At 48.8% G+C, this 25,223-nt stretch overlaps 9 protein-coding genes across 9 annotated transcripts; 4 read left to right on the top strand and 5 right to left on the bottom strand.

Annotated features, from left to right (window-relative positions):
* Positions 1 to 440: 440 nt before the first annotated feature.
* Positions 441 to 2,450, bottom strand: FSST1_001009 (DEAD/DEAH box helicase; the record flags this gene model as incomplete). The annotated part of the gene is made up of 2 exons (XM_083223973.1): positions 441 to 2,159; positions 2,214 to 2,450. 2 exons carry the CDS (start codon positions 2,448 to 2,450, stop codon positions 441 to 443), a joined length of 1,956 nt encoding a protein of 651 aa, XP_083091191.1.
* A 377-nt stretch (positions 2,451 to 2,827) lies between these two features.
* Positions 2,828 to 4,459, top strand: FSST1_001010 (uncharacterized protein; the record flags this gene model as incomplete). The annotated part of the gene is made up of 1 exon (XM_083223984.1): positions 2,828 to 4,459. The coding sequence occupies one exon, from the start codon at positions 2,828 to 2,830 to the stop codon at positions 4,457 to 4,459; it is 1,632 nt and encodes a 543-aa protein (XP_083091192.1).
* A 170-nt stretch (positions 4,460 to 4,629) lies between these two features.
* On the bottom strand, positions 4,630 to 5,593 carry FSST1_001011 (chromatin modification-related protein EAF7-domain-containing protein; the record flags this gene model as incomplete). The annotated part of the gene is made up of 2 exons (XM_083223995.1): positions 4,630 to 5,321; positions 5,374 to 5,593. The coding sequence occupies 2 exons, from the start codon at positions 5,591 to 5,593 to the stop codon at positions 4,630 to 4,632; spliced, it is 912 nt and encodes a 303-aa protein (XP_083091193.1).
* Positions 5,594 to 6,140: 547 nt separating this feature from the next.
* Positions 6,141 to 9,091, top strand: FSST1_001012 (Spc98 family-domain-containing protein; the record flags this gene model as incomplete). Its single annotated transcript, XM_083224006.1, has 2 exons — positions 6,141 to 6,270; positions 6,324 to 9,091. 2 exons carry the CDS (start codon positions 6,141 to 6,143, stop codon positions 9,089 to 9,091), a joined length of 2,898 nt encoding a protein of 965 aa, XP_083091194.1.
* A 259-nt stretch (positions 9,092 to 9,350) lies between these two features.
* On the top strand, positions 9,351 to 10,758 carry FSST1_001013 (DASH complex subunit Ask1-domain-containing protein; the record flags this gene model as incomplete). Its single annotated transcript, XM_083224018.1, has 4 exons — positions 9,351 to 9,438; positions 9,494 to 9,600; positions 9,649 to 10,576; positions 10,634 to 10,758. 4 exons carry the CDS (start codon positions 9,351 to 9,353, stop codon positions 10,756 to 10,758), a joined length of 1,248 nt encoding a protein of 415 aa, XP_083091195.1.
* Positions 10,759 to 10,942: 184 nt separating this feature from the next.
* FSST1_001014 (uncharacterized protein) lies at positions 10,943 to 11,212 on the bottom strand (the record flags this gene model as incomplete). The annotated part of the gene is made up of 2 exons (XM_083224029.1): positions 10,943 to 11,130; positions 11,188 to 11,212. The coding sequence occupies 2 exons, from the start codon at positions 11,210 to 11,212 to the stop codon at positions 10,943 to 10,945; spliced, it is 213 nt and encodes a 70-aa protein (XP_083091196.1).
* Positions 11,213 to 12,466: 1,254 nt separating this feature from the next.
* FSST1_001015 (GTPase BMS1) lies at positions 12,467 to 16,012 on the top strand (the record flags this gene model as incomplete). Its single annotated transcript, XM_083224040.1, has 3 exons — positions 12,467 to 12,536; positions 12,596 to 12,666; positions 12,725 to 16,012. 3 exons carry the CDS (start codon positions 12,467 to 12,469, stop codon positions 16,010 to 16,012), a joined length of 3,429 nt encoding a protein of 1,142 aa, XP_083091197.1.
* A 683-nt stretch (positions 16,013 to 16,695) lies between these two features.
* On the bottom strand, positions 16,696 to 18,105 carry FSST1_001016 (Reticulon-domain-containing protein; the record flags this gene model as incomplete). Its single annotated transcript, XM_083224051.1, has 5 exons — positions 16,696 to 17,214; positions 17,264 to 17,565; positions 17,625 to 17,786; positions 17,854 to 17,886; positions 18,048 to 18,105. 5 exons carry the CDS (start codon positions 18,103 to 18,105, stop codon positions 16,696 to 16,698), a joined length of 1,074 nt encoding a protein of 357 aa, XP_083091198.1.
* Positions 18,106 to 20,425: 2,320 nt separating this feature from the next.
* On the bottom strand, positions 20,426 to 23,671 carry FSST1_001017 (rab-GTPase-TBC domain-containing protein; the record flags this gene model as incomplete). The annotated part of the gene is made up of 3 exons (XM_083224061.1): positions 20,426 to 22,403; positions 22,470 to 23,092; positions 23,156 to 23,671. The coding sequence occupies 3 exons, from the start codon at positions 23,669 to 23,671 to the stop codon at positions 20,426 to 20,428; spliced, it is 3,117 nt and encodes a 1,038-aa protein (XP_083091199.1).
* Positions 23,672 to 25,223: the final 1,552 nt, after the last annotated feature.

A 25,223-nucleotide genomic window follows, 5' to 3' on the forward strand; every position in this document is an offset into this window, starting at 1 on the left:
TACCCCAAAGCTTAGAGGTCATTATTTCTGAAGTCCGTTGAATCATTTTGATGAGCTGACGAGTCCTCCATGGTGCAGTTCTCCCCTCAGTGAATCACAAGATGAGGGACAGATCTCGATGTCATTTGCATGTAAGGAACAAAACTTCTTTTTAAACCGTTTTCTGCCTTGGCCACGGGTCCAGAGTGCACACAAGAATCTCTGCGACAGTCGCATATCGGAGGAAATCGGCCCATTTGATCAGACTCGTGGTTCGGGTTGTTTTGTAACGTTGGATTGTTAAACATTGTGTTATATGAGAGTTTCTAGAAGCCTTCCATGAGCGCTTGCTATACGCTGGTGTATTCAAAAGATCCCTGGCCAGACGCCTCTTCGTATCTATTTTCCGTATTATACATGTTGTCACAAAGATCTAGACACCGCGGCATGTGGCTCCTTGGTCAAGATGCCACAGGTCCTACGGTTACATGCTCTCGGAGCCGTTTAGCCTCTGCTGCTTTGTTCTGCTTATCCTGTTTTCTCTGTCGTGCCTCTATCCTTGCAAACTGGCCACGCGCGCCGTGCTTGAGCTTTGTGATCATATCTGCAGCCTTGCCTTTGTTCAAGTCTTCGAGTTTCAAAGGCTCTGCCTTGCCGCGCATTCTGTTGATGAAGTCGACCTGCCCTTGTGTAGGTGGCAGTGACCGCCAACGCTGGTAACGGTGAATAAAGGTGTGGGGGAACATCTTGGCTGCGAAACTGTCCGCTCCGTGCACTGCATCGGTGAACGTAGTTGCAGTGAGTATCTCCTTTGGCATTGCGTATGGTGTTTTAGCAACACCGCTTGGCAGCGCTCGCACCTCTACTGCTCGGTAGACAGGTGCCGAATTGTTGGACCTTTCGCTCATTCTTTCTATGCGAACGTAGGAACCATCTGGTGCGGAGAGAATAAACTTGTCTCCTTGCACTTGAACCCAGGCGTATTTACTGATGGCACGGATGTGTTTTTCGCCAGATGTATCGGCGATGAGGTCCAGGACTGAGTCATAGTCTGTGAATGTGACACTACCAGATCCGGGCCCAGGAGCTGTATGGTACGACAAAGGCTGTCCGTTAATTTCATGGCCCGTCTCCTTGATCTTGCGCAGGTCGTTCACTGTTGCCCTCTCCACCAGAACATTTGGATCGAGGCCAAATAATGTCGGCGTAGTCACGATTCCAGTGTCCAAACTTGAGACTAGATCAATGATGTGGCAGTTTTTCTTCCCTGGATGCAGTCTCATTCCTCTGCCGATCATCTGAACAAGGAGATTGCGAGATCTTGTCGGCCTACCAAGAATGACGCAGTCAATGTTGGGAATGTCGGTTCCCTCAGTGAAGACACCACAGTTAACTAATACTGGAAACTCGCCCTTTCGAAAAGAATCCAATGTCTTAGCCCTTTGAACCTTTGGTGTTTCTCCTGTCACGTATCTTGCGTCGAAGCCATGCTGTCGAAAGCGATCTGTTAGCTCAACAACGTGAGCGACATCAACACAGAACACCAGAGTTGAGTTCCTTCCTTGAGCCTTTGCCATCCAACTGCGCACTGTAATATCATTGGTCTCGCTAGTGTTGACTACCTTTGAGAGTTCTCCGGGAAGAAAGTCACCAAAAGCGCCCTTGCTGACTTCTGATAGGTTTACTTTGGACTCGACGGTGGTAAAAATGACATCTGATAGCCACTTTTTCGTAATCATGTCTATGTAGTCTTTGTGGTAGACGATCTCATCGATAGCCGCACCAAGCTTGACTCCGTCGAAACGCGAAAATGTAGCAGATACACCGACCAGATTTGGGGACTCTGGCCGCTTCTGGTCGAGTCCAAAGTAGCGTAGGGTCTTGAGGTAACCTGGAGAGACGATGTGATGGGCTTCGTCCACCAGTAAAAGCTTGAAACGAGACGGGTCGAACTTTTTAAGACGACCTTGTGATGTTATACTCTGTACGCTGGCGACAGTGATATCTGCGGTTCCTGTTGCGTGGACATTTCCCATCTCAATCTCGATCTTTTTATCAGGATACTGGCGCTGACAATGGTTCGCTGCTTGCTCCACAAGCTCGCGACGATGAGCCAAGATCAATGTCTGCCGCGCATTCTCATTTGATGGAATTCTCTCAATCAGTTGAGTGAAAATGACCTTTTTGAAAGGTTAATCAATTGATGGTTAACTCGAAAAGAAAAGACTACCTACTGTTTTCCCACTTCCAGTAGCGAGGGACACGCCAACTCTCTTTTGCCCATTTTCCAAAGAAGTTAAAACCGAATCGATGCATTCTTCTTGATAATCTCGGAGCTGTAATTTAGGCGGTTCATGAGCAACAGTTGAAGCTGCAACTGAAGCGAATGTCTGAAATGTCTGTGGCCTAATCACGAAGGGAGATCTCACCGCTTTGAGCCCAAAAATGTATCTCGGCACGAGTCGAAACATTGCACATGATGAGGAGCGCGACGAGAACAAGTTTTGTCTCATTGGGTTGTAGTGAAGATACTTCGTGCATCATTGTATATGCCTACAAAGTTGAACATTACGATTAGAAAATATTATGTAAGCACGCTACACTAACATTCGGTACAACTTGCTCCAGTGTCTACAGAAGAGTCTCCGACAATGAATAAAATTTCACTGAAACTATAAACCATGATTTGACAGACGCTATTCACTTTTTCTGCCTAATTTCTTGAGATTTTGGTAATCGCTTCTTCACTTGTTCATCTCCACTCCCAAGCCGGAGTGCTTCTCTAATAGTCCTCTGTTACCATGTTTTCATCTTTTCATAAGTCACTAGATTTCATCAACAAAGCAGCATGGAGTCAGAAACCAACCGTCAGTTTCTCGAGGAAGATCTCAGCGAGACTGAGCAAATCAAAGACTTGGAAGTGAAAGATAGAATTCCCTTGCCGTTCATTCACGAAGATTACGCTACCAATGGCACTGATGTGTCTGGTAGTGTGTATACCGACAGCGGAGATGAATTCGACCAAGATAACGGACAGTACTTGCTCAAAAGGCCAGCTGAAGATGATTTGATACCTCGACAATTCAAGAGACAAAAGGGAGTGCTGAACACCGACTACCTGGATCTTCTCAATAGGGACATCGAAGATGCAGCACAACGTGTTTGCTTCACCCATGACGACGAGGAGATCGCCTTGTACCCAACCCAAATAGGTCTCACCTACTGGTCATTACCAGAAAAGAAGCTGTTTTTTGAAGCCATTGCCCGCCTAGGCCTAACCGACCTCAAAGGCGTTGCATCCCGTATAGGAACAAAGAGTGAGATCGAGGTAAATCATTACCTTGATGTGCTCCGAAGAGCTCGGCTTCTGAGACAGCGCGAGGTCAGACGTCCAGCAATAGAGTTCTCAGAAATACCCGCTGCTGTTGAGTTAAGTCAGCAATGCTGCCATGCACTGGATGAAGCCGCGGATGCTATCTCTGTACGCCAGGAAAGAAAAGAAGAATTACGAGAAGAGGGCAAATGGGGAGAGTGCTGGGAAATCACACCCAAGATCGCACATCGACTAGACAAGGGTGAAAGCATCAATGGGAGCCAAGATCTTCAATTCAAGGGGCTGTTCAACCTCCATACCTGGTTGAGGCTTTCAGAACGTGTCTTTATGAATTCGTCTATTCCTAGTGAGAACTGGCAACATATTGACGACAGGCCTCCATCGATGTGGGCTACGACATTCGAGGATTTTCACTCATTGGCTGTTTCTATAACAAAGCGACTCGTCCAAACGACTCTTTTCATTAGTATGTCAAGAATCAGAGCCAAGAGGGAACTTCGTCCCCATACCCGCGATATCGTCAGAGCCCAAGACGTGCAAGCAGCCATTGCCTCGTTAGGAATGAAGTCAGATTCGCGCCAGTTTTGGAGTAAATGTGCACGACGACTACGACTAGAAGTACAAGAAGAGCCACCCAGTAAGGATGAAGAAGGTGAAGGTGAACCTCTCAGCTACGAAGAAATCGAGGATCTTTTATCACAAACTGACGAAGATGACAAACCAATCATCAAAACCGAATTCGATGACGATGTCGAGCTTCCCGAGCCAGAAGCTTTAAGCTCCGATTTTGAGGATCCACCATTGCTATCCGACGAAGAAGATGCTGCCGTCAACAGAGAAGCAAACGAAGTGCTGCAGTTTTCGGCGGCCGACTTTCCAGAAACTTACCGCAAAAAAGAGGTTCTGAAGAATCGCATCACCACAGAACGCCGGCAGGAGAAATATGCCGAAGAGCGCGACCAGTACGCAAACTGGCAGGCTGAGAACGAGATGTGGGATCTGCTGCAGAAAAAGCCACCTATTGAACTGCCTAAAGTACCCGAACCAGGTCCCCTGCAGCGATCGACTATGGATGTGGAGGGTATCTTTCCTATAGGAAGGGATTGGAGGACCAAAATAAAGTATCGCAGCGAGTGGGAGCAGTGATAAAGATGGTAACCATGGATTTATACAGAGGTATTGCCATTGATAGGATATTAATGAAGCTCGGTAGGGGGTTGGATATGTTCAACACAAAAAATGCATATAGCTTTCATGTGAAGGGTATCCGAAACATTACAACCGTCTTCCTATCATATTCCTGCCAGTACTGCCGTTCAACGTCTCCTTTTTGGTCTCGCTTTTGCTTTCGTAGTCGCGGCCTTCTGGCCCTTTTTGGCGCCACGAGTTGACTTGGAAACTTGTGTTCCGCTCTCTTCAGCACTTTCTTCCTCACCATTAGAAGATGAACCGTCGCTTTCCTCCTCCTCCTCCTCCTCCTCCTCCTCTTCTTCCTCTTCTTCCTCGGACTCACCATCGTCTTCCTCCTCCTCCGTAGTTTCAGCCTTTTCTTGCTTTTCAGCCTTGGCTGGCGTGACCTTCTTCTTCTGCCGCGAGGAGCCTCGCTTCGACTTGGGCGCCGGTGAAGGGGCGTCCGTACCTTCCTCAGTATCCTCAACTGACGCGCCTCGGGTCTTGGTCTCGCCTCGTTTGCGTTTTTTAGCTAGGGATGGTGGCGGTGGTGATAGATCCAGCTGTGCAGGTGATGTCGGCGCTTCGCTAGGATCGGCTTGGGCGCGCTCCATCATCGCGTCGAAGAACTGTTCCCTCGGCAGGGAAAACTCGTTGTATCTGTCTTCGGATTCGTCTTCGTCAAAGTTCTCTCGTTCATCAATGACTTCAATGTTGTAGTATGTCTTGAGCTTCTGCCATATGTAGGGAATGCGCGTGTGCTGGTATAAATCTGGGTCAAAGCCGTGATTCCGCAAGTGTTCCGAGATCGCTATCATTCGGAAGTGCCTGTGCATACCTACATATCGTTGGTCAGTAACGATGAAATCATATAGAAGCTATTCACTGACCGGCTGGTTTCCAGCGAATGACACCCTTGAATAATGAAGCCACCTGGTCGTCCGTCCAGAGGTCATTGTAGTTGTTGTCTGGTTCCTGTTCCCTTATCTCACTAGAGGCATCTTGATCGCCTGTCTGGGGAGTATCGACATCCATCGCATCATCATCTCGCGCAGGAGTTGGTGTCGCAGCGGTTTGGGTGCTAGTCCGCGCACGCTTTCTGGGTGCCATTGTGGATGCGCTGTGAGGAATTCTAAAGACGTAGTTCGTAGAACTTGATCTCTTTGTAATAATTTATGGTAAGGACAGTATTCTTTGTTTCTAAAGTATTGATATTGTCGGTCCAAGCAAACAAAATTGAAATGATTCGAGGTTTGGCTGATCATACCTGCAATTCGATACCTACCTACCTAGGTATCCATAGCTCGTTGACGTGAAAGAGCCCCTGCACGTCTAGGCTGGTAGGCACTAACTAGACTAGGTATAGACTGCCCGTATTGAAATCATATCCATAGGTGGGTAGGTTGGGAGCCCGGTGCCCACCTGCCCAGAAAAGAGCCTGGTTCAGTGCCAGTGTGCTAGGTTGTTTTTTTTGACTTGAAACGCGACCAACTTTCTGTTCTGCTGAGCGCGTCACCGAGGGGCAGAACAGTAAGCTCGCGTTAATTGACTTTTGTTCACGCGCAATGAGCAATCTCTCGCTCGACATTGAAGTCGAGACATGTCGCCTACCACGACAATATCAAATCTCGAATGCATTTGATTGAGGATAAAGAAAATGGATGAATATCAAAAAGACCCCGCTGCCGTCTTCACTATACCGGACTTCTGGAAATCGTCAAAATGGCTGCATGAGTTGAATGGCAATACCAATACACGAGATCCGTTCTTTTCCTCCGGATTCAGAGGTATTTTAGACGTAGATGTTTCGTTGGACTTGTGCTAACTTGAAAGTACCCAGATGACATAGATTCGGATCTTGTACAGCTTGGCCAGGTCTCTGTCGAAAAGAGCGGCTTCTTCAAGTTACCCACACAATTTGGGCTTCAGTCTGAGCTGTATCCAAAAACCGATCTCACCACCAGCAATGATGACCCAGTACCTACAGAAAGCGTGCACAGCATAGAGTCCGAGGAGAATATCTGGGCAAATACCGATGTGCCAGTCAAAAACCCACCAGAGCACAAGACGTGGGATGACTTCATTGCAGGCACACCAGCAGGAAGGCAGCCGCTGATGGCCAGCGAAGCCGGAGCAACCGTCTATGATGCTTTTTTGAGTTGGTCCATCGACCCTCTCGACCTCAAAAGCTCCGAAGTCCCTGTTGTTGAAATTAAAGCCTATCTATCCTCCTTACTTGCTCTAGCCCTTGGTCAGGAGTCAGTGTTTTTCTCCAAACAGGAGGGAGGTCGCTCCTTCAAATCAACGATTCCCAGTATGAGAGTCACAGGCTATTCCAAGGATGTGCTTCGTGGGTTGGAAAAGCAATGTCACAGATGTGGTTCAATGCTTCTTGAATTGCGCTCCTTTGTCAATTCCACCTATGCGACACGTACTTCCAAGTGTGGCGTTGCTCTAGCTGGTGCCATCGATCAGATCCTCAAAGACGTCCAGCGATATGTAGCTCTCCATGGACAAACGCCCCGGTCTCTTTTGGAGCTTCAGTCGACCGTCAAAGGGCTCCTAGCGATCCTCGTTCCCTTTCAAAGGCTTACTTCCAAGTTTCGCAAAGGTTACTTAGACGAACATGTTCTGTCTTTTGTGTTTCACGAGGCATACTCCGTCGATTATGGCGAGGAGCAATTACGTGGCATCATGCGTGAAGTTTTGCAGCGAGTCTCCTCCCCGTGGATTGAGTTCTTGGAAGAATGGATCGGAACTAGGCAAGAGGAAGGCATCCCTTTGACAAAAGCCAACGTGGGGGCCAGCAAAGGGTTCATCAAAGTTGACACAGAGAAATACACGGACGATTTTGGACACGAATGCGAAGACATCGACTTTCGATTGGACGACAGTAAGATGCCTCACTTCATGCCCTTTGATATTGCCAAGTCCATTTTCGAGACGGGAAAGAATCTGCGGTTCATTAGGGAGTGTCACCCAGAGCATCCTTTAGCCTCGGCACATATCATCAATGCTACTCAACCACCAAAAGTCGGATGGCTTTATGATTGGGACGCTATTGAAGATCTTGAGAAGCGGGTCACCAAATACCATGACGACCTCTTACGGGCGATTCGCGACTGCTCATCTCATCAACAAGCATTGATGCCAAAAGGGCCTAAACATACTATTCAGCTCCACGACTCGATCGCATTTACGGATAAGAATCACGGGTCAGAAAGTCGGCTTCTGAGCGCTCTCACGGCGCGTATGGATGAACCCTTACCTGATGTTGTAAGTAAAGAGGACACTTTGAGCCAAATCCTTCGTGAACGACTGGTGCAATCTGTCACAAGAAAGTCGAAACCACCTACTAGTGGTTTCGACTTCACGCCCCATCCGTCGCTTCTCCCAGTGCTTTCATTCGGAGGCATTGCTTCAGCTCAATCAGAGATTGTTAACCAGGAGAGTTTACGGCTGCTGTTTAACAATCACGACTTGCGTGGCCACCTGAAGATGCATCGCGACTTTCAACTTTTCGGCAGCGGCATGTTCATCAGCCGCTTGTCTCACGCTTTATTCGACCCTGACTTGGAAACAGCTGAACGGCAAACGGGGGTCGCACGGCAAGGAGGTGTCATGGGACTTCGTCTGGGTGGTCGAGACACTTGGCCACCAGCGAGCTCGGAGCTGCGGCTTGCTCTTATGGGAATCCTGGCTGAAAGCTTTGATTCCGATAATGAGTTCGCTACGAATAAGTTGGTCAGTATCTCTCAAGATGCATCTGAGTTGCCGGGAGACATGAGTTTTGCTGTACGAGACTTGACGCAGGAAGAGATCGACAAGTGCATGAACCCAGACTCATTGGAGGCACTTGACTTTCTGCGTCTGTCATACAAGGCACCAACTGCGTTGTCAAGTATCATTACCCCAGTTATTCTGACACAGTACGATCGAATCTTCAAGCTCTTGTTAAGGGTCTTGCGGATGGTTTATGTCGTCAATCAATTGTTTCGGGATGTCAATGCGAGAGCTAGTCGTTGGGCTGACCCCGAGGACATTTCATTCCGATTCACACGTGAGGCACATCACTTCGTTTCTGGCATCACTTCCTTTTTCATGGACGCGGGAGTCGCTATCCCGTGGCAAGCATTCGAGGCTAAACTTGACAAAATCGAAGCCGACCTGAAAGACCCCTTGAATATCAATAGTAGTCCTGACAAGGTCGAAAGCCCCGATAGATTGCGCGAGTTTCATTCAAGAGTATTGGACCGTATTATGCTTTCTCTGTTCCTTCGGAAACGTCAACAGCCTGTGCTGAATCTGCTTGAGGAGATCTTCTCTGCAGTCTTGGAGTACGCAAAATTCTCCCGGATGAAAGCTATAGAGAAGAACCGAGCCCCGGACTCGGGAGAGACGCAAGAGATGCATCGTCTATATAAAAAGTTCAAAACAAAGGTACAGATTTTCATCACTGTTTGCCGAGCTTTGACAGAAAAAAGTCGATCCACGAGCAACAAGGTATCGGATGATCTGGGATTAAAGCAGGAGGGCATTGGTGAAGACCATATGGTTGCACAGCTTTTGATGAAGTTGGACATGAGCGACTATTACACTAAGCACTAGAATTTCAAGTATAGGACCAGGTGTTTCGATAAAGAGATAAAGATAATTTATACAAGATGTTCCTTGTGCTGTCATTAAGACCCAGGCTGCCAGGATGCTGACGGTTTACCTACCTACAGTTGCATGCACCCCCACCAAGCCATGGCATAAGGGGACGTGCCCCTCCAACCCCACGCGTCCCCCCATTGGATTCATATGCTCTTCCGTTTGGAGATTGTAAACAATCATCATATAGCAACACATTCAGCTGGTCGTCAAAATGTCCCGACAAAGCGTGGCGGCGCGCAACTTGTCTTTGACAGAAGAACTCGAGAGACTCGAGCAGTCAATCACTCTCACTCTTCAAGGTATACATGCTTGCCTCTTTTTCTTTTCTACAAGCTCCGCTGACAAGTAATTCAGAAATCGATCATAACTTCAGCAAGTCACATCGCATCGTAACAACAAGCATTCTACCTCTTGTAGAGAAGTATGGTGACCATTCCCGTGCTGTCTGGGAAGCTTCCAAAGTAATCTTGGTATTTCTCATTGGGAAACATTAAGCTGATACAATACAGTTCTGGAAGCAATTCTTTGAGGCTTCGGCCAACGTATCCCTCTCCGGCTACGAGGAGCTTGCCAACGATGACGAAAGCAAAAGTGTCGAAGAGAGCACGGCTATGAGAGAATATACATCTGAAGATTACACAAACCAGAACAACGAAGATGTCACTACTGCTACGGGTGTCGAGCAATCTACTTTTCAAGCAGAGGATTCCATGCTTGATGACGCAGAACTCTCAGGCAGTACACCTCGTCCTGGAAAAACCAAGACTCGATTCTCCGATATGGAATCGCCCTACGAAGTTATGAAACGCGAAATGGAGGACGAAGACGACGGCCACGATAATACCACGGTCCTGGACGGCAACGAGGATTCAACGATTCTATTCGCCCAACACACCGCCAGACTCCCTGACATGTCGATGACGCCGCAGGGCCAGCGCGACCACACAATGACCGGCGAGCAATCCGTTCAGCCTCAGAAAGATCCTCTACTGCATCGCGTTCTTGACAAGAACTACCGTATCCAGGCAACACCTCACAGGCCCGCCTTGCGAACCTCGCCGCTCAAGAGCGCTCAACCAAAGAGCGCCAAGAAGAGTGTACCAACCTGGAATGATTCACCAGGCTCTTCGCCCGAGATGGCAGTACCAACTCTTCGTAGTGAGGCGTTTATGTCACCTTATAAAAGCAACGCCCGACAGCGCCTTGCGGCTGCAACACAAGGTCCTCGTACACCAGGTGTTAGTGTGCAGACACCAGCAACAGCACGCAAGACGCGAGATGTTTTTGCTGCTGAGGATAGTGCCAAGGGTAAAGACAGATATGAGCTCAGTTGGGATAGTGACGAGGATGATGAGGATATTGATTTGTACGCTGGCATGAGCCCGCCCAAGACGATCCAATTTGCCCTCCCTCCCTCGAAGCTCTTGCAGACACCAGGTCAGTTCTGCCATTATCTTGATGGGAAAATGTTCCTATGTACTAACGTTTACCTAGCCCGCGAAGCAAGCCAAAAAATTGTTGGCGATATTCTTATAGACGCTGGGGCTGACCCAAACTCGTCTGAATACAGCCCTTCAATGGTAAAGATGAACGAGGATATCCTGGACGATAGCTTCTAGTGCACTCAGCTCTGAGTAAGAAGAGCGAATACCGCTGTTTATTTAAAGAGTGTAACTGCTAGCCCCATGCATAGCCAAGATATACCCTTCATTTCCCATTCAATATTCAAGTCCATGCCCAAATTCGTCTATTCTAGTCGGCTGTCTGGATTAGTGTCGTCCAGACGTCTTCAGCGTAGCCCGTCTACATACTGAATCGGATTTGTGACTTGAGGGCCTGCTCCTGGAGCTTTTTGACGTCGATTTCTGTCCCGCCCAATTGCTTCTTTTCTTGCTTCTTGACAAGTGGTGTAGAAGAAGAAACAGTAGCAATAGAGGCTGTTTCAGGATCCACAGTCTTGGAGCTGCTGTACTTGGTAGTATCTACCTGGACTACAATAGCTATTAGCAAGGTATTCAAATGCTGATACACTTGAAAATCATGCTTACAATTGGAGCTGGTGTTGTCGGGCATATTGATAGGGCTGAATGGGTCTTCAGTGTTGCGAGTGGCTGTGTCTTGGACAAGGTTATAATTAAGATAATAAGCTTAACCCTTGTTTTGTTGGTTTGGCTTGTTGGTTTAGAATTGTCAGTTGCGTTTGCCTGCCTGATAATGAAGTCCACAAGGCGTCGTTCTCGGACGTTTTATACATACAGCTTGACGAGTCTTCATCACTTACAGGAATCATTACCAGCTTCCCTGACGCAGACATGACCCACCAACGAGCGTCTTGCGTATGCCTCAATCGTGGTGTGACTCATGACGAAAGTCACTATACCCTTCACTAGGGGCTGACGAATAGACAAAATGATCGTCTCAAGTCTTGGACGAGTAGGCGGAATAGCCTACGTATTAGGGCTGACGAAGAGGCAGAATAGAGGTGCGCCGGGATAATACAAACATGCATAACAGTATGCCGGATGCTACCCTTCTCTCCGTTGGGACGCGTTAACATGCAGCACCTAGAGCCGTTTTGAGTAATACGGGGAGTTATAATGCAGTCTATATTGGTCAGCCCTAGGTGCAGTCTATGGGAGAATAACGTTCTATTATCTTATGCTGGCATAAGCAATTGGTTGCTCAGACTTTATTATAAGAATCTATTTAGATACGAGTTATACACGAAGATTCTGGAATTAATCATGTTGGCATATAATGTCACAATCACAAACACTAAAGGTCGAATGAGATTGCACCTGGATACTTATTTCACAACACTCTTGCTGTACTCCTCCAGTTTCCCATGGTATCTGTTGATAATCAGGTAGATCTGCGTGTTATGATTACGCCTCATGAGGGAGACATCATTTAGCCGCGTAACGATGTTGTTTCCTGTAGTCAAGTTGGAGACTAGTCATACAAAATGTATTCAAACTTATAGGTTGAGTCATACAGGAGAGCAGTCAGGTACCAAAGCATGCGTCACTGTCGAATACGTATCCACGCGTTTTTACTGCACGTCAAGACAACCGAGAAAGATCTATGCTCAAAGAGGCAGTTAATTAGACATCTTGGAGTTGAGCATCATGACAAGCCAGCCACATGTGGCGTACTGTGGCAGTAAGTCTCCACCTACTCTTTCTTGTGGATCTTATCGATAAGAATCCACTAGTAGCCCGAATGCTTATCGGACAAATTTTCTAAATTTTTGGAAGTCGAGGCGAGACAGGCCGTGCTAGTTTAGTTGATTGTTCTTTGAAGTTAGCGAAGACGCAGCACGCAAACATGGAGGACCAAGTGCACAAGCCGCATCGCAAGTCCAAGGACAAGAAGGAAAAGAAACAGCATACAGGAGGTGGGTTATTGTTGTCTATACGTCTCACTTGCGACAGGCGCATGCTAATGATCTAACAGAGCGCAATCCAAAAGCCTTTTCCTTTGCCAACCCAGGCAAGCTTCAGAGACAAGCAGCAAGATCGCAAGATGTAGGGTTACCCTCTACCCACTGCCACGTCACCCTGTAGTTCTAATTATCATCAACAGATCAAAGAGAAGCGTCTTCATGTCCCGCTCGTCGACCGATTGCCCGATGAGGCCCCGCCTCGCCTCGTCACCATCGTTGGCCCCCCCGGTGTAGGAAAGACGACGTTGATGAAGTCTCTCATTCGGCGATATGCGAAGGAAACGATATCAGACCCTCAGGGTCCCGTCACGGTCGTTACGTCCAAGAAGCAGCGTCTAACGTTCGTTGAGTGCCCCAATGAGCTTGAGGCCATGGTCGATATCGCAAAGGTTGCCGACATTGTTCTCCTGATGATTGACGGAAACTATGGGTTTGAGATGGAGACCATGGAGTTTCTCAACACTCTCGCCGCTACCGGTATGCCCGGCAACGTCTTTGGTATTCTGACCCATCTCGATCTCTTCCGCAAGCCGCAGGCACTCAAGGACGCTAAAAAAAGGCTCAAGAGACGACTTTGGACCGAGTTGTACCAGGGTGCTCACCTCTTCTACCTTTCTGGCGTCATGAACGGCCGATATCCTGATCGCGAGATCCACAACCTATCGCGTTTCCTCTCCGTTATGAAGAACCCTCGCCCTCTCGTCTGGCGCAACTCCCACCCTTACTCTATCATCGATAGCTTCCGAGACATCACACATCCAACCAAGATCGAAGAAGACCCCAATTGCGACCGATCAATTGTGCTATCCGGTTATCTACGAGGTACAAATTTTGCTTCACAAGACCAACGAGTGCATGTTCCTGGTCTAGGAGATTTTACGGTGTCCAATATGGAGGTGATGCCAGATCCTTGCCCAACGCCAAATATGGAAACGGCAATGGCCAAGATCACAGGAAAGACTGGGCGAAGGCGACTTGATGAGAAGGAGAAAAGGCTCCATGCGCCTATGTCAGATCGTAGCGGCCTGAAGATCGATGGTGACGCTATCTGGATTACTAGCGACAAGGGTTTCAGCTTCGATAGAGAAGAGGACGAGGCTGACAGAGGCGAGGGAGAAGAGATGATCGTTGGTCTTCAGGCTGAGCGAAAGCTTCTTGGCCAAATGGAAGGTGGTGTACAACTTTTTAAGGGCGGCGAGAAGGTCGAAGCAGTCCCGGAAGAGGGGGATACAGGAAGAAAAACGCAGCGAAAGGCTAGGTTCGCACATCAAGAAGAAGGCGATGAGCAAAATTATGAGGATGATGAGGATCTCGCCAGTGGCGAAGACGATGTCGACTCAGATGCAGAAGTCGAATTTAATGAAGGCAAACTGGGCAAGATGTTCCGCAAGGATGCTGACAAGGACCTTGACGATGACGATCTTGCTTTTGCTGACAGTGATTCCGATCTTGGTTCGTTGTCTGGGGAGGAAGAGGTGGAGGATGATGAGGAATATGATTCCGATGAAGAAGCAGCAGCATTGAGATGGAAGGACAACTTGAACGGCACTGCAATGAAGCTTCACGGCAAGAGACGATCATACCACACAAGCGACCTGGCCAGGTTCATGTACGACGAATCGCTGAGTCCCGAAGATGCGTTGAAGCGATGGAAGGGCGATGATGATGAGTCCGATGAGGAGAACATCGAAGATGATGAGGAGGACGACGATTTCTTCAAAAAGTCCAAGCAAGAGCAGGAAGACTCTGTGGAGGATAGATCGATACCCGCCTATGACTACGAGGATCTGGCTGCAAAGTGGGCATCGGAGAAGAATGTCGAAGCTTTACGGCGAAAGTTCACATCAACAGCTCTTGCTGCAGGCGAAGACGAGGACGGTGATGAGGAAGGTAGTGACTTCGGGGGCCTAGATGATGATGAGGGCGACGGGGAATTTGAGGATCTTGAAACCGAAGGCCAGGAACAGCCAGCGGAACCCGCCCAACCAACGCCCGAAGACATAGAGGCTGAGCGAGAGAAGAACGCCAAGCGAAAGGAAGAGCTTAAGATGAGATTCGAAGAGGAAGATCGTGAAGGTTTCCTGAACGACAAGGCCAACGCCCGACGAGACGGTGGTGATGTCCAGGAGTTTGGCGAGGATCAATGGTATGAGGCGCAAAAGGCCATGATCCAGAAGCAGCTCGACATCAACAAGGAGGAGTTTGAGAACCTTGACGAGCGTCAGCGATCCGTTGTCGAAGGCTGCCGCGCTGGCAAATACGCAAAAATCGTCCTTGAGGGCATTCCCGCCGAGTTCGTCAAGCTTTTCGACGCTCGCCGTCCTATTGTTGTTGGTGGTCTCTCTGCTACTGAAGACCGCTTTGGCTATCTCCAGGTTCGCATCAAGCGTCACCGATGGCACAAACGTATCCTCAAGACAAACGATCCTCTCATCTTCTCTCTTGGCTGGCGTCGTTTCCAGACCATGCCCATTTACAGTACTACCGACTCGCGGACACGTAACCGCATGCTCAAGTACACACCTGAGCACATGCACTGCTTCGCTACCATCTATGGTCCGTTGATTGCGCCAAACACAGGTTTCGTCTGCTTCAATTCCATGTCGGGTTCGATGCCTGGCTTCCGTATTGCTGCTACTGGCACAATCCTGAGCGTCGACGAATCCACCGAGATCGTCAAGAAACTCAAACTCACTGGTACACCTGCCAAGATCTACAAGAACACCGCCTTCATCAAGGACATGTTTAACACATCTCTCGAGATCGCCAAGTTCGAAGGCGCTTCTATCAAGACGGTTTCTGGTATTCGCGGTCAAATCAAGCGTGCTCTATCCAAACCGGAGGGTCAGTTCCGCGCCACGTTCGAAGACAAGATCCTTCTCAGTGACATCGTCTTCCTGCGAGCATGGTACCCCATCAAGCCTCACCGCTTTTATAACCCTGTCACCAATTTGATCGGCTGGCAACCCATGCGTCTTACAGGCGAGGTCCGTCGCGATCAGAATGTTCCCACTCCCCAGCCCAAGAACAGCCAGTACCGTCAAATCGAGCGTCAGACTCGTCACTTCAACCCTCTTCGAGTTCCTCGCGCCCTTGCTGCTGAGCTTCCTTTCAAGTCTCAGATCGTTGAGACCAAGAAGCAGAAGAAGGAGACATATATGAAGAAGCGCGCTGTCGTCATGGCTCCTGGCTCTGAGGAGAAGAAGGCGCGTGCTCTTATGCAGCAACTACTCACAATTCGCAACGACGCCGCTGCTAAGCGTCGCGCTGCAAAGGACAAGAATCGGGCTGCTTTCCAGAAGAAGCTGGCTGAGAACGAGGAGAAGAAGGAGGCTCGCGAAAAGCGTGAGTCCAAGGACTTTTGGCGCAAGAATGGCCGCAAGCGTGCTGCTGCCGAGGATGGAGGTGGTGGCAAGCGCAGGAAATAAAGAAAAGGGAAACCCGTTCATCTTGGTGACCTGTATGCAACATGGAGGGAGGATGTTTAGAAAAGTGATAGATGTATACCTTATTGGGTTGGCGTTTCGAGAATTAAAGAATTCCACCATACTACAATGCATTAAGTACAAATAATTGTTTGGCATAGCATAATGCTACTTGGAAATCTTCAACTTCAATTTATCTTCCTGATTAGTGACCTAGTAACTTCACAATTTTCATAACCGAATCATAACGATAAAAGTAAAGTTGAAATAGTGCATTGGCTTAAAGGTAGAATGCCAGGGGCATCTCCTTTTAGCAAGCTGCACAGTAACGATCCTAAACACCTATCCTCGAGACACAAACGTACAAAAACAAGCCGCAGATGCTGGAATCCCTCCACCGACGCATTAAGCAAGGGTCTACTTTCAGACCCTCTTCAAGAGACGACTATCCGTCCAGTCCATCCATATTTTAACCATCGTTCATCAACGTCAATTAGAGTCGTTTGTATTGCGTGCTGAGCAATGCTCCCAAAAACCGATTCGCGCCCTGGTCCAATCTGAAAATCCTTTGCTCCCGATTTAAGGAAAGACATGCGCCCCAAATGCCGTAAAACATATTTATTGTTCAGGCAATTTATGCCCTTTTTCAGCCCAAGTACATGTGGCAACTGCACTGCTCCCATCACTTAAGAAGCAAGCATGGGCTCCTTGGCGGGAACAACATCTTCGTGGGGAAGCTCAGGAGCCGCAGTGTCAATGGCAGTGGGTTCGTTAATCTCCTCTCTCAAAGCGGCGGGAGTAGGAATTTGGGGAGGGTTGGCAGACGTAATGGGCTCATCAGTAGGAGGGGAGGGGAACTGAGGCTGCTTGGCAGGGAGAGCAGAGTTGGAGTTCTGAGGCATGTCGATTTTCTGGCGAGAAGGTGTCTTGCCTTGGAGGAGTCCCTGGACCTTGTCGCTGTAGTCGCCGACGTATTGCTTGCTGATGTTGGAAACCTGCTCCATCTGTTTAGAAGCAACGCTCTGGATCTGGGCAGTCTGGCTGTTGATGAGCTCGGAAGCGTGGTGAAGTTGCTCGTCGATGAGCTCCTGGTTAGAAGTGTAGATCAAAGGCACAACAAAAGCAACGGTAGTGCCAAGGAGGGAAAGACCCCAGACGGGAACAAGCTTGACAAGGTAGTAGGAGATAAATGCAGCGACGAAAGCCTACTAACTGTTAGTGACATGAAGTAGTTTTGCTGCATTTGGAACTTACAGCAGCGGAAGCAGCAACGTTCTCGGCAAAGATGATTCGCTGAGCCTCAATGACGAAAAAGTTGATGAGCTCGTGAACGTCGCCAATAACGGCGTCCAAAGTCTCGCGAGGAACTGTGTAGTATCGTCGAGGGCGAACCTGAGTAGCCAGGCCATTGTTAAGAATAACCTTGCCAAGAACCTCAGCGAGAATGGTCACGCCAAGGACCATCCAGGATGTCTTGAGACCCCATCGGAGAACATCTAGGTATCGTGCAGCGAAAATGGCAGAGACGATGGTGGCATAAGCGATAGCAGATGCGCCTATTGTGTCATTGACGTTAGCAAAGACCAATTGCGCATAGAATAAAAGATCGACTTACGAGGGTTGTTCCATGACAAAAGCTCCGAAAAGAAGGAGTGATAGTGAGTAAGTGGCTGGCCAGTGGCAGCGGGAGTTGCAGGAGTGCGTCGAGAAGCAGCAAGGTTAGAGAGCTCGGTGGAAGCTTTCTGAGTGTGACCATAGACATTTTGAGCAACAGGGCCTAGAGGAGAGAAATCCAATGTCAGTAACAGGCCAGATAACGGGAAGAGTCTGGTAGCTTTCCATACCGTTTGCAACCGATTGGTACGCAGCGGCGGCGTCTATAATCCAAGTCAGTGATATAGTTCTAACCGAAATCACAGCGGGCGGCATAGCGATGAGCCAAAAGCGCAAGAGAGACACTGCATGATGTGGTTAGCATATCAGTCCGGATTGTGCGGCCAAACGGCCAGCGATTTCGGAAGGCCAAAACTTACCTCACTGGTCTTGGTGGTCTCAAGAAGAGAGTTGCCGTTGGCGGCAAGGGAAGAATCGGCCATTTCGAAGATCTGGCGTCAAGATTTCGTGCGTAAAGAAGTGGTGCGCTTGCGAAAGTACCGTCGATGAGTTGCAAAGTTGAAGAACGGATGTGACTCGGGAGAAGGTGTCCTGTAAGGAAGCGAAAAGCGGCGTGAGTAAAGGTGGCCAGATAAAATTTTGGGAAGCTGTTTGATGGCAGGCAAGAAAAAAGGCGGCAAGGGAACAGCTATTTCTCTCTATCTCACTCCGGTCCCCATCTCTGGGCCTATGGATACAGCTCAAATAGCTGTACCGTCCTCCTTGCCCGTCACTGTCTGACCAGCCGAAGAACTAAGGTAGGCCTAAGGGGCGGTCCAGTCGAGGGAGCGAGGTGAGTGGTCGTGTGAGAGAAATGGGCATGTCAAGCGAAACAAGTAGCCCCGTCGCAGGCAGAGAGGGACGAGGTCCAGGATAGGCACGGATAGCATGTGAAACGTACCTGAAGAGTGCTATGCTACCTTGTGGGCGAGGTGATAAAAGATTAGTAGATGAGGGTGGTATCTCGTCGGAAATGAGAAGATAAAAAGGCTGAAGAGGGTTTTTGTTTGAAGGTGAAGGTGATGAAGAGAGAGGGGGAGCAGTGAATTAAGTTCAAAGTAGAGGGAGTGAAAAGGAAAGGGAAATGACGTTTGTACAAGGAGGCTTCTCTTTTTGGAGGGGCCAAACAACTGGACGGGACACAGTGACGACAGTGACGCCTGCCACAAAATCAGGAAAAATCTAGACTGACTTACAGTTACAATCCTGACTTCTCCAGCACCTAAATTGGTGCCCCACGTATTGACTATTTGTACCTATTCTGAGCTACTAACCTACCTATCTAGTAGTAGGTACAGAGATTTAATCTGATCTGGTTTACTACCTAGTAGTAATAGGTAATAAGCAATTCTTATTCATTTTGTGTGGACCACTACTTACCCAACGACACTCATTGATTGTGCATATATGCTTAGGCTCTTTGTTTTCTGAGAGCAGCCAAAACAAAAGCTGGACAATGGAGCTTGGATTCAATTCATCCATGATGCCCGCCAGTGGAGCTCTCTAGCTCTAGGTCAGGATGACGCAGTGCTACGCAACATCTAGACCTATGAAATACCTCAGCTACACTCTCCACATAGCGGTAGCTGCAGGTACCGCCAAGGTCACCTAAGGCATCTATGTGGTAAAATAAAAAAAAGACGTCCCAGTCCAAACTAAGCCCGAGAGCCCCCTTCAAAAAGAAAGGGTTGATCCCGTCATCAGGGCACTACAAAGACGACATTTCATATGTGCAGCATTGGAAGCCGGAGCTTAGAACCAAGATTGTGTGGCAGACGACAGTTTACTGTTTCAAGCACAGCCTATTCTTACCCCGTTGATGGCATGGTCCGCAACGCTGCATGAAGCCCAATGGGTACTGTAACTAAATGATGCTTGCTTTTGACGTGATGATCTGGTCACTTCCAATGCATGTGAAAGTCGCACTAAAAAGGGGGGTTCTTTATCTAGACCAGAAACAACGACCTGACATCCAATACTGACATGGATGGTCTTCTAACGCTCTAACCTGAAGAGCATAGGCCCTATCTTCTTATCGTAAACCATCACCACATCGCATCAATGATCAAGAATGCCTACCTAGTAACAATCTGTCCACAATAGGGAGGGACAAGCAATACCATGCATTGTACTTTTTACCAATACAGCGTCTTGCAGCATTGATGATTTTCTAGTATGGACATGCTCAGAGTCTAACTCTAACCCATTACCTCAACAGCCTATCAAGGTCCCAAACCAAGCACAGCTGATCTGCATCGTCATCTGTAGTTACGTACCGACCTAATTCCCGATTCGATCTCAGCTTCGATCAAACACCAGCAGCAGCCAAGCCTCGAAAATGAAATAAAGGAACAAAGAAGTAAGAATGTAAAATGTATTTTTCCATTACATAGACTTAGATATCTATCGATCCGCGATTGTGCGGCATTCTCAAAAATCTCCATAGAAGCTGCCGAATTAACGGCACCACCAACTCCCCTGCTAAGTAGACAAACGCCCTAACATATGACGACAATGACAATGCTCTTGGTGGTATGTATGAAAACAAGGAAGAAACAACCATGAGGGGCACATCTAGCCCGACACAAAACAGTAAAGTCCCAGCTTCTCTCGCCGTGGCGTCCCAACAAATACGCTCCGCAAGGACGCATGCTTCCCAAATATGTACAAAGAATCAACGACTTCCATATCATGTCGTTTTGTGTAACCTTTTCACGGATATGGCCCAATGGCCGTTCAAAATCACCCCAATATTAAACGCCTTTACCTTCGCCAACCCCAGAAACTTCCTCCTGATCCCGGGGACCCAGCATTTGTTGACGCGGGCTTCATTGCAACATCGTTCGCGGCGGTAGCCCCGTGACCAGTGAGTAGCCCAAAGACTCCCCCAGGACCGGATTGCGATGCCGACGAACTATGACCTGATACCGATCGACTCAAACCATGTGATTTACGTATCGACTCCAGCTTCTGCCGAGCTTCCTCGGCTTCTTGTTTGGCTACCGCCTCTGCCGTTTTGGCCTGCACTAACTCAGCAAGTAACGCTTCATGCTCACTCTGGGACGGCGCGGGTCCTGTTGTGGTCACCGTTGGCACGCTTGTTTCAGGACCCCGGGGCAAAGATGACAGTCGCTTGTTGAACTTGCTTGTAGCCTCTGGTTCCTGCTCATGATGATGCTGATACTGGTGTTGATGTCGAAAGGGATGAGGCTGCGGGGGTGTGGTCTTGCTGCGATTGAGCTTAAACTCTCGAAGGCCGCCCCCAGTCTTGCTGCTTCTGTCTACCTCGACTTCCTTAGTTGTCTCGTGCGCTGAGCTGGCTGATGATACTCTAGACTTCAAACCGTGTATCTGCTTTTCGAGTCTTTGCTTGTCCTGGTGAAGCGATCTAACATGTGTGTGACTCTCCCGTAATTGTTCCTTCACGCCCGACATCTCGTGGTTGAGATCCAAGATCTGGCGTTTATACTCTTGTGATTGCGACAGGGCAGCAGCGAGCTGGTTCTTGGCGTGGTTTAACTCGTCCTGCAGTTGCGATTTTGAAACAAGCATCGATGATTGACGTTTGTCTTCATCGGCCTGGAACCGCTCTTCGACGTTTTTGAGTAAGCTCTCCAGATCTTCGGTAGATTTGGGGTCTTCTTTTGGAGATTCGTCCTCGCTGGAGTCAACGGTTGCCTTGTGGCTCGGTGTTGTGGATTCGTCTTCCTCGTCATCTGGGCCATCCTCCTTGTCAGGCGATACGGTGACCTGCGGGCTATTCGATCGAGACAACGTCAAGTCTGCCTTTTGTCTTAATCCGTTCAAGAGGGACTGGACCGCTTTCTGATCCTCTTGCCGGTCTTCACGTTCTCGCTGCAACTGATTCGACAATAATGAGTGGTTGCGCTGTAGCTCACTCAGAGCAGTCAAGAGGTCTTCAATCTGACCGTGTAGGTTTCTTTCGTCCGTGTTCTTGTGAATGGCTATTGTCTTGTTACCGACTGGCGTGGAATCGCGTCTGTCTTCGGTGTTGGAGGAGTCTCTAGACATTGTGGTAGCATCTGTCGAAGTTGAACTTGTTACGCTTGCTGAGCTGGCCTCCATTGAATTTAATGTTGATGCGAGGCTCTGCTTTGATGCAGTGCGTCGCAGTATACTTGAGGGTCGTGCGGGTGCGCTAGTACCAGGGCTAAGGTTTGAGGACTTATTGTTGTTTGATGAAGCCCATATGCGACCCAGGAAACGACTAGCTGCGGTAGTGATCTCGGACCCTCTTACAGGGTTGGTAGCAGCTGCTTTGGAGTCACGATAGCTTTGCTCGAGCTGCTGCATGTTTTCGGCGGTGACAGCACCTGACAGCCCAACAAAGTCTTGTACGAACTCATCTGCGTTGTAATGGTAGCAGTCCCAAAGGCCACGAGATAAAAGAAGCTGCATCACATCTTCCATCTCGGTGCAAGCCAATAAGCGTGCCTCATTCTTCCTCATTAGGGATAGTGCGACTCTCATCAATGTCTCCGAAGCGCCCTCGGCGAATATCACATCGTATATGCGAAACAACATCGGCAAGGGACAAGTTACCGCGAAAAAACTGAGAAACCATTGAGAGACATAGGCAGGGTCGACTTGGAGCTCATCAAGATGATTCGATAAAACCGGGAGGCTTTGGCGTAGCAACTCCTTGAATTGGAAAATGCGTACGTGGAGACCCGAGAGATCAGGGAGGAAGCACGCCCTTAGGTCGTACTGCTCCATGAGGCTGAGATTGTTTGTTAGCTGTTGCCACTGCTACCAAGATTAGGGAGGAAAATTGAGAGAGGCTTACCGGACCAAAACACAGAATGCCTGTTTGTCGGGCATATGCATCAGCAATGGGCCGACCAGAAAGGCCAGCCCCTGACAATAGCCAATCTTGGTGTCGTAGAGACTGAAGCACTTGAGAACGCGACCAAGCATGCGTTGTCCGTCACCTTCTGGATCGCGGAACATGTCCACCCCTGGAAAACTTCTGCCCAAGTCTTTGCCAATTATAACTTCGTAAGGACTGGTCTCACCGAGGAAGCGATCAAACTGGTCTTCCAACATGGCATCCCGAGCCCCAGACATGCTTTGCCAGACCACGCCACGCAGCGGCGGCGGGATACCTTTACGAATCTTATTTGAGAGAAGAGTTGGGAGCCGTGCAGCGGTCTGTTGGTAATCTTTGACGAGAGCAGCGTAGAATTCAAGGTCTGTCATGGGAGGTGGAGGTAACATTGAGTATCGTAAAGCAGGGGGCGTTGGTCCTTGAACCATTTGACGAAGCTGTGCCATCGAGGGTGGACGAGGCCTGCTGACTGCGCTACGTTCAGCAGTGGCGCGGTCAACGCCTTGGACTTTGACGCTTTTCGGGTTCGTAGCCAATTTTGCGTTCTCCTGTTCAAGTCGGGCCAATAACAGCGCCGTGGACTACGCATGTTAGTTGGTTTTTTTGTTTTTTAATTGATGGCAAATGTGCACGTCTAGACTCACGTTGTCTGTTTCTTCGTCCTTGGTTTGTTCATCTTCTTTCCGCTCGAGCTTCTCCCAATTGACCTCATCTTGGTCATCTGATGAGTTATCATCATCGGCTAGTTCGTCTTGTAACGTCCGTGTTGTAAGGATCGGTGGTGGCATGTTTGCTATTGATATGCGCAGGGCTCCCGTGTCGACGGCCTCTGCCTCAATCAGAGTTTTTGACTCGTCCAAACTCTCGTCCTCATCGTCCTCCAACAGACTATGTTTGGGTGATAGAGGAGAAACAGGAATCTCGACAAGGTCATCGGTCGGGTCTTTGGTCGGTGTTGTTTGATCGGTGTCGGCGACCGAGTTGGCTATGGGAGAATCGAGGACTATGGGATCTGGCTCAGAGAGACGGACGGTTACCAAAGAATCGTGAGCCATCTTGGGGGTCTCGGGAGCTGGGTCTCGTGCTATCATGGAGTCTCGTTCGGTAGACGCGGTTAAAGAGAGAGGCTCATGGAGACTCTCTCCAACTTGGGCGTCCATACCGGCCCGTGGAGTCGGCGGGGAGCTGTGAATGAGTCTCTGAGACCGAAACTAGAGACACAATCCAGCGCCAGTGGGCTGACAGGAATTGGTTGTGACAGCGACAGATAAGACTGAGGGGTCTCCTGTCCTGTCGCGTGTTGGGTCGAGTTTGTGTATATCAAAAACACAGCAGACCGGTAGCAGGTTCGAGTTTAGAGATCGTAGAAGGGACCAGCCTGTCGAGAAAGACGTCTCAAGTGCACATCGAGGGGTGGTCCCAGAGGCTGAAACGGAGCTCCTGGGGGCGATTGTTGATTTCGGATTTGGAATCCAGGTCAAACTTTAAGAACAAGCTAAATGTTTAGGTGAGATGGGTCAAGGGATAGTCTAAGGGATGAAGCATGCGCAAAACAAGACAAAATAAAAGACAAAGAGTCTCAATAATCGAGCGAGGTTGGTGGTGGAGATTTCAAGGTCAAGTTGGGATCTGAACTGAATGGGATGGACATTGTTCTTCACCTACAATTCTCCCCGTGGTAGGAAGTTGAAGTCGGCCAGGGGTAGCCCATCCCAATCCATAATATGGACCCTTGCAGGTGCAGCGCACAGTACCTAGCCTAGTTGGTTCCATTAGTCTTTTAGGTAAGGTACCTGCTGTAGGTTCCTTATTCAGGCTGCTCTAAGAGGTCGGCTGCAAGCCCAGGTGCCCTCCATGAACTGAACCGAAGACGGGTGCATTGACCTGACATACAGGGTACAACCATTCACGATGCTTAAATATATATCCACTTCATTTCACCCATTGGCCGATGTTGTTTTTGACGATCCGCTCCAGGGCTGGTCAAGCGCCTCTATTGGCCTCTCACTGGGTGCTGGACGTGACAGTGATCCGGGGGGTTTAAGAGTGATAGACGGTGACCGCCATGTTGTGGATGGAAAGCATGAATGAGTTCCGTTCTTCCTAATCTCAGCTAACACAGACGGACGCGACTGTAACGCAACATGCGAGTAAAAAATATTCTTTAAAGACGCGCCTGAATCACAATTGTCTCTGCCCATCTAAAACAGCAAGCCACTCACTTATTGCACACTTGTTTTGGTAAATACTTATGTACATATACTATATATTTTGTTGTCAAGGTGATGAAACTCATGCAACAGCTTCATACCCAGCGTGAAGGAAATGGGCTGTTTGTCGACTCCAATGACATCCATCCGGTCCATATCTTTACTTGGCCAAAACATGGACCTCTGCAGCTGATACCATCAACGTCAGTGCCTGCCTGGTCAATGAATGAATCATACCTACGGAGTACCAACCTACGGACATGCACGAACTGGACCGAACTGCTTTGAGAGGCGTGTCGTCGGTTGTGGCTTTTTTGTCATGCACGTTTCCGGGTGCCTTGCAGCCATCCTTGAAACCCTGACTGTGCGCCATCCAATAGATCGTGTCCTTCACTTGCAATGTGGCACGTCTCTATCCAAAGTTTGTGGTCTCTCCAACTTTTGACCGATCTGCCTTGCTAGTAACAGTCCATTATTATCTTTGGAATGTGTCGGCATGCTT

Source organism: Fusarium sambucinum, chromosome IV, assembly GCF_050947815.1.
Source record: "Fusarium sambucinum isolate potato_lamoka chromosome IV, whole genome shotgun sequence".
NCBI lineage: Eukaryota > Fungi > Ascomycota > Sordariomycetes > Hypocreales > Nectriaceae > Fusarium > Fusarium sambucinum.